Source organism: Bos indicus, chromosome 29 (genome assembly GCF_029378745.1).
Source record: "Bos indicus isolate NIAB-ARS_2022 breed Sahiwal x Tharparkar chromosome 29, NIAB-ARS_B.indTharparkar_mat_pri_1.0, whole genome shotgun sequence".
Lineage (NCBI taxonomy): Eukaryota > Metazoa > Chordata > Mammalia > Artiodactyla > Bovidae > Bos > Bos indicus.
Window position 1 is genome coordinate 26,908,653 of NC_091788.1, and position 6,126 is coordinate 26,914,778.

The following is a 6,126-nucleotide window of genomic DNA, read 5'->3' on the forward strand; positions in this document are numbered from 1 at the left end:
ACTCCAGTATTCTTGCCTGGAGAGTGTCATGGAGAGAGGGGCCTGATGGGTTACAGTCCACGGGGTCCCAAAGAGTGGGATACAACTGAGTACCTAAGCATACACACGCTTCACAGCAAATGTCAATACACTACTGTGGGGGATGAAAACACGTTTGCCACTGGAGTGAGACTTGAAATGGAAAGAAAAGGTCCAACATGCTACATTCTGAACTGCAAATTGCACAATCTAGGAAAATTCGATGTGAGTGAAGAATAACACTGTTGTTTTGTACCGGGGTCCAGCCCCGGTTGGATCCAGGGATTCCCTCGGGAGGATGGCGTCGGCGACTGAGAGAAATAGAGAAAGAGATAAGGAAAGAATTTTGCAGTTAAGAAAATAGAGGAGAGAAAAGAGACTGATATTCCTTAGTTTATGCTGAAAGCCAATAAAGCCCCAGCATGGGACTCGCTATGTTCACGTAGGCCACAGGCACCCTCTCGAATAGCTGAAGGTGCCCGACCTTAGGCATCTTCTCGAGTGGGTCTTAGAAGCCCAGGCAGGAAAGTGAACACAGAGGGCCCCTGTGCTCCAGGGAATCAGCCTGAAAAGGAAAAGGAAAGAGAAAGAACAACATGGGGAGACCAAGCTTCGGTGAGCAAGGCCTGTAGCTTTATTTTCAAAGGGAGCTTATATACCTTAAGTTGTGCATAGAGGATAATAGGGGGTGTAAAATCACACAAAGTCAGCAGTCTTTGATCTTTATTGAGACCAGGCTTTCTTTTCTGCAAACTTTTCATATACAAATGGTTTAGGTAATTTATATCATCTTCTGGCCAGAAGGCCTGTTAACATTTTATGACTCTGATAAAGGTTTGTCAACCATAAGACTTATTTTCTCTAAGAGTAATTATTTTAATTTTGGCGCCATCCTCTGAAGGTGTTAGATAAAGTTGCATTCCTATAGGGCAGAGGAGCAATGGGTTTACAACAAGGAAAGAATTTATTACCTTAAGGGGTCTAAAGTTGTTAGCACCAAGGCCACTACTTATTTTTTCTATATACCAACTATATTAATTAATACACTTCCAAGGATACAATACAGGGGATGTGGAAACTTGGCAGCAAGCATTGGCTCAACAATGAAATCTTCTACTAGTTCTATTCTAACAATTTCTAACTCTCCGAAAGGCTCTATACTATTTGAATATCTTAAGCTTCCTGTGCCTCTCGTGGTTGGGAGGCTATAAACAATCATATGCGTAGCTGTAGGAGTCCAGGGAAACCTGTCAGGCAAGTTAGAGAGCCATCTGAGGGGTTTGGATTGAAACATTCCTATTATGCCCAGGAGGCTAATTAACTAGAGCTCTAAGCTGATTTCCTTCAGAGAAAGGTGATTGGGGAATAGCCCCCCGTTGATGTCAGAGGAGTTGGTGAAAGTCGTAAAATAGTAAAACAGACAGATTCTGGTTTTGGGGTAGATGCTCAGGCAGATCCGGGGTGGGGGGCCCTCAGGTCCTGACTCGCCTTTGCATATCAGGCCTCTCCGCATGACCTTTGTCATGGGTGGGAACTCCCATGCTGGCTCCCAGAAGTTTTGGATACTGTGTTCTGGTCAGGAGGGATTTTCCAAAATTTCTTTCCTTATTTCTTTTTTTTTTTTTTGGCTTCCACCCCATTTCTCATTTGCTCCACTGGCCGAGTGAGAGTATATAAAGCACCGGCCCTGTCTCCCAGGCAGGCAGTACAGGCAGCTCAGCTTCACCAGGAGCTTCAGCAGGAGGGCACGGCCACAGGTGAGGTGCTAGAACTCTCCAACACTTTTCCTCTTCGGAGACTCTCTCTTCAGCAGCATTATTGTGCTGCAGCCCAACTCTGCTTCCTTCCTGAATCTACTGTTCTGACCATTAGAATCCACCAGATTGAGCACTTCAGGGAGTAGGGCTCACCTTGTCTGCGTCTTCTGTGCAGGCAGCGATGGGGTGAGCACGCAGGCCACAGACAGCTGTGCCTTGTTCACCTCATCTCGTATCACAGAGAGGCAGCATGAACAGACTCCTCTTGCCTTTGGGAAACTTGCAGTGCAGCTGGGTCTCAGGGCTGATAGAGGATGACTGGACTGGAAAGTGGTTTATGCTAAAAGCCTGTTGCAATCCTTCACACAGGAAATCATTGGGATTCCAAGATTTCATATGGAAATGAGAGCTGGATCCTCTGTGTTACAACCTATCATCCATCTATCTATCAAGATAAAATTCAGAGGGATTTATGTTTGGAATGTAATAGTGTATCCACATTACAACTCAGCCCCAAGACCTGTCATTCTTGGTTGAGTCCACTCATCTCTCTGTTGCAGGATGAACCTTTCTGCGGGCATCATTTTCTGCTTCCTGATCCTGGGCGTCAGCAGCCAGGGATGGGGGACATTCCTCAAGGAAGCTGGTCAAGGTAAGGACCAAAGGATGGGCCAGGGGAGGCTGTGTCTGCTTCCCCAGGATTGACCTGAGCAGAGGACACATCCCCACAGGGCAAAGGCCACAGGTGGGCCGAAAAGGAGCTTAGGTTTCATGGTAGCTCTTCCCGAAGCTTTTCTGGCCAGCTTTGCACTCTTTTTGGGCATCCCCAAGCTCAAGGTCATATAAAGTTTGAGTCTGTACTTTCAGCTGGAGTGAGGAAGACATCTGGGGGGCGGGGTGCATGTTCCCAAAATACCAGTAAGGCTCTGCTGTCCCCTCCTGGGCAACTAGAGATGGCTCATTTCCAAGTCTTCTATAGCAAAGAAGTGGGTGCAACCACTGAATACTTATAACGAAAATACCTGATTTTTTAGTAGCTGCTCAGGACTGTCTAAGAGCTTTATGTGCAGGAATCGACTCGTTTTCCCCCTCAGGGTTTAATCCTTGAGTCCTGCAATGTAGGGACCATTACCCCTTATCAGAGAACCTGCTGCCCCAAGAGATTAAGATAGGGTCCAACATCCTCCAGCAGAGCAGGATTGAACCCAGCATCCTGAGACCTTGCTGTTAACTTTGGCCCTTCTACTGCCTCCCAGACAAGAGTACATGTGGAGGGTGAGGGGTCTGTAAACACGTGTCCTGCTCTTTATCTGAGCAGATGGCAGAGAGTGGGGGTTGCTGCCTTTGGAAGGAAACCCGATAGAGCTCCCCTCCCCACAGTAAATGGCAGCATGAGTTTCCTTGATGATGGTTCTGCTGAGGCTGAGACCTGGCGAGAATCCTATAGCAGGAGACATAGACCTCACTAGCCAGAGCAAACTGGCCATAATTTATTTCCCAAAACTATTTGGTGTTATTATTTTTCTGTGATAATTGCTGAATAATTGTTTTAAGAGTTTGTTCTTAATTCCATCTGAATTCACACAGGCCCAGATAAAAGTATCTTTTCGTCTCTTAAGTCAGTGTTGTTCAAGGATGACTTGCATGAGAATCACCCGTGGTCTGGGGTGGGGGGCTTTGTGGAATGCAGGTGCCTGGATCCATACATGGTCCCTTCCCTGAACCACAGTCCCTGGGGCTCTCTGCAAATCTGTCCATTATTGAGCACCCCACTTGATTTTGTGCACATACAGACAACACTACCTTGTTTTGCACCCAAGGGACAAATATGTCGTGCATTTGGAAGCACTTATTGAGCAACTCTAGACTCCAGGGAACTATTTAAATCTGTAATTCAGGGTGAATAGCTATAGTAAAAATATACTCTTCAACAAAACTACAACCTTCCCTTGTTGCTCAGACGGTAAAGCGTCTGCCTACAATCTGGGAGACCCAAGTTCAATCCCTGGGTCGGGAAGATCTCCTGTAGAAGGAAATGGCAACTCATTCCAGTACTTTTACCTGGAAAATCCCATGGATTGAGGAGCCTGGTGGGCTACAGTCCATGGGTCGCAAAGAATCAGACACGACTGAGCGACTTCACTTTTTCAACAAAACGATTTTTCTGAACACCTGAAATAGCTAATACCTAAAATAAAGATAAGTTATCTCACAGAGATATTACATGAACTATGATTATAATCCATGTTATATTTTCCTCTTTTCCCTAATGAGCTAATCTTTTAAACCTTTGTCATTTTATTCTATCTAGGTTGGGTTTTCTGCCCATCCTCCCTGATCTTCATCCTACTTTAGTTCCTTCATTTATTTATTTTTTGCCTTACTTTTCTGAGGACCAGAGAGGTGATAGTATAGTGAGCACTGACAATGTTCTATAAACCCAACCTGTATTTCCTCAGTTCTTCTACATAACCACCCTGACGGAGGCATTACTCCTCCATTTTACTGGAGAGGACACTGAACTTTAGAGCTGGTGGGTCAGTTGCCCTTTTTCTGCATCTGATTACCCTGTTTCTTCAAAGCCCTCTTAGGGAGCTCACCTTTATCACCTGCTGATTTAATTCTGACGGGTGCCCATGTGCAAACATGCCCTGAGTATTCAGATGTACTCAGGCCCGAGTTAGTCCCCAGGGCTGGATTTCTCCCCTTGACCAGGCTGGGAGTATCCTATATCCACAGCCTTTCTCAGTATCGTCCTTCTTCTCAAGCTCTGGTCAGAGCCTCTCCTGCATCTTTCCAGGTGGAGGTTCATTGTATAAACAAATATCCCTTAAAGAAAGAGCATTGACCTGTTCTTCACAGACATCACACACCTCCAGAAACAAAGTTCCAACAGACTTAGAATGAAATCAAACAGAATAAACCTTGCACCAAGTGTGATACTGTCAACTTCAGATCAGGGAAGTAAGTGAGAAGCAAAGAAGTATTCATTTCAAGCCAATAAAATAATCTCCAAGGGCTTGGTCGAAGGCTGAAACCTAGAATCAGTTGGAGGAAATGATTTATTTCTCTTTCACCAAACACGATCAGATTCATGTCATCATTTTGTTTTCCTCCCAGGGGCTAAAGACATGTGGAGAGCTTACCAAGACATGAAAGAAGCCAACTACAAGGGTGCAGACAAATACTTCCATGCCCGCGGAAACTATGACGCTGCCCAAAGGGGACCGGGGGGCGCCTGGGCTGCTAAAGTGATCAGGTACCAGGGTCCCTGGGGATGCAGGGATGGGTGAGCAGAGCTTGGCTGCCTAGGACAACCTGGAAGGGCCAAGCCTTGGAGACCTTTCCTGTAGTCTGTGTGCCCTCCTCCTCTTACCCACCTTCCTGCTCTGTGCCCACTGTGAGGTCTGAGGGGCTGAAGAGCAGAGCAACTTGGTGGGACAGGCGACTCTCCACCCTCCCTCTACGGGTGCTGTTCACCCAGCACAGGGCTGAGGTGGGCTGAGCCTGAGGAGCCTCAGGGTTGTAGCCCCTCTTTCCTTGGCTCCTCTCAGAGTCATTGATCCCTTGGAAAGAGGAGAGATGGGGAGGGTGGGGCTGTGGCTCATAGTCCTGGATTAATCCCCTCCCTGCCCTCTTCCTTTCCAGTAACGCCAGAGAGACTATTCAGGGAATCACAGACCCTCTGTTTAAGGGTATGACCAGGGACCAGGTACGGGAGGATTCGAAGGCCGACCAGGCTGCCAACGAATGGGGCCGGAGTGGCAAAGACCCCAACCACTTCAGACCTGCTGGCCTGCCTAACAAGTACTGAGCTGCCTCTCTCTCTGCTCAGGAGATGGGGCTGTGAGTCCCCAAGGACAGGGACACTGACCTAGAGAGTTCTCTGTCCTCAGAAGGAAGCAGATCTAATAAATGCTCAAGAGATGGAATACTGAGACTGTGTGTCATTCTTGGTATAAGGACAGCCTGTTAGTTCCAGGACTGATGGCCGGACACCGACGTGAAGGCTGAGCCTGTGCCTGTGTGTTTGGTTCTGGCACACAATCTCAGCATCATTCAGGACAGACGCCCTCTGCAGCCTTCCCTAATCAGACCCGCCCCCTCCCCAGACCCCTCTGGTGACACGGGGGCCATTTCCAGGCCCTTCACTGTCAGGCCTTCTCACTCCCTGCCGTTGTGTCCTGTCCCCTTCTCTGTCCCCAGGTCTAGTCCCCTAGCCTGTCCTCTGTGCTCTCTGTGTGGGGCATGGACACAGGAGGACTGGATGGTGGAATCCTGCTCCAGAAACTGCCACCTGGATCTCCTGTTCATTTCTCAGCAGCACCTACAAGTACAACTATGAGCCAGT

At 47.6% G+C, this 6,126-nt stretch overlaps 1 protein-coding gene across 1 annotated transcript; it reads left to right on the forward strand.

The window, feature by feature from the left end:
• Nucleotides 1-1,667: 1,667 nt before the first annotated feature.
• LOC109554674 (serum amyloid A-3 protein-like) lies at nt 1,668-5,707 on the forward strand. Its single transcript, XM_019955347.2, has 4 exons — nt 1,668-1,775; nt 2,336-2,427; nt 4,896-5,034; nt 5,424-5,707. The coding sequence occupies exons 2-4, from the start codon at nt 2,337-2,339 to the stop codon at nt 5,587-5,589; spliced, it is 396 nt and encodes a 131-aa protein (XP_019810906.2). The 5' UTR covers nt 1,668-1,775; nt 2,336; the 3' UTR covers nt 5,590-5,707.
• Nucleotides 5,708-6,126: the final 419 nt, after the last annotated feature.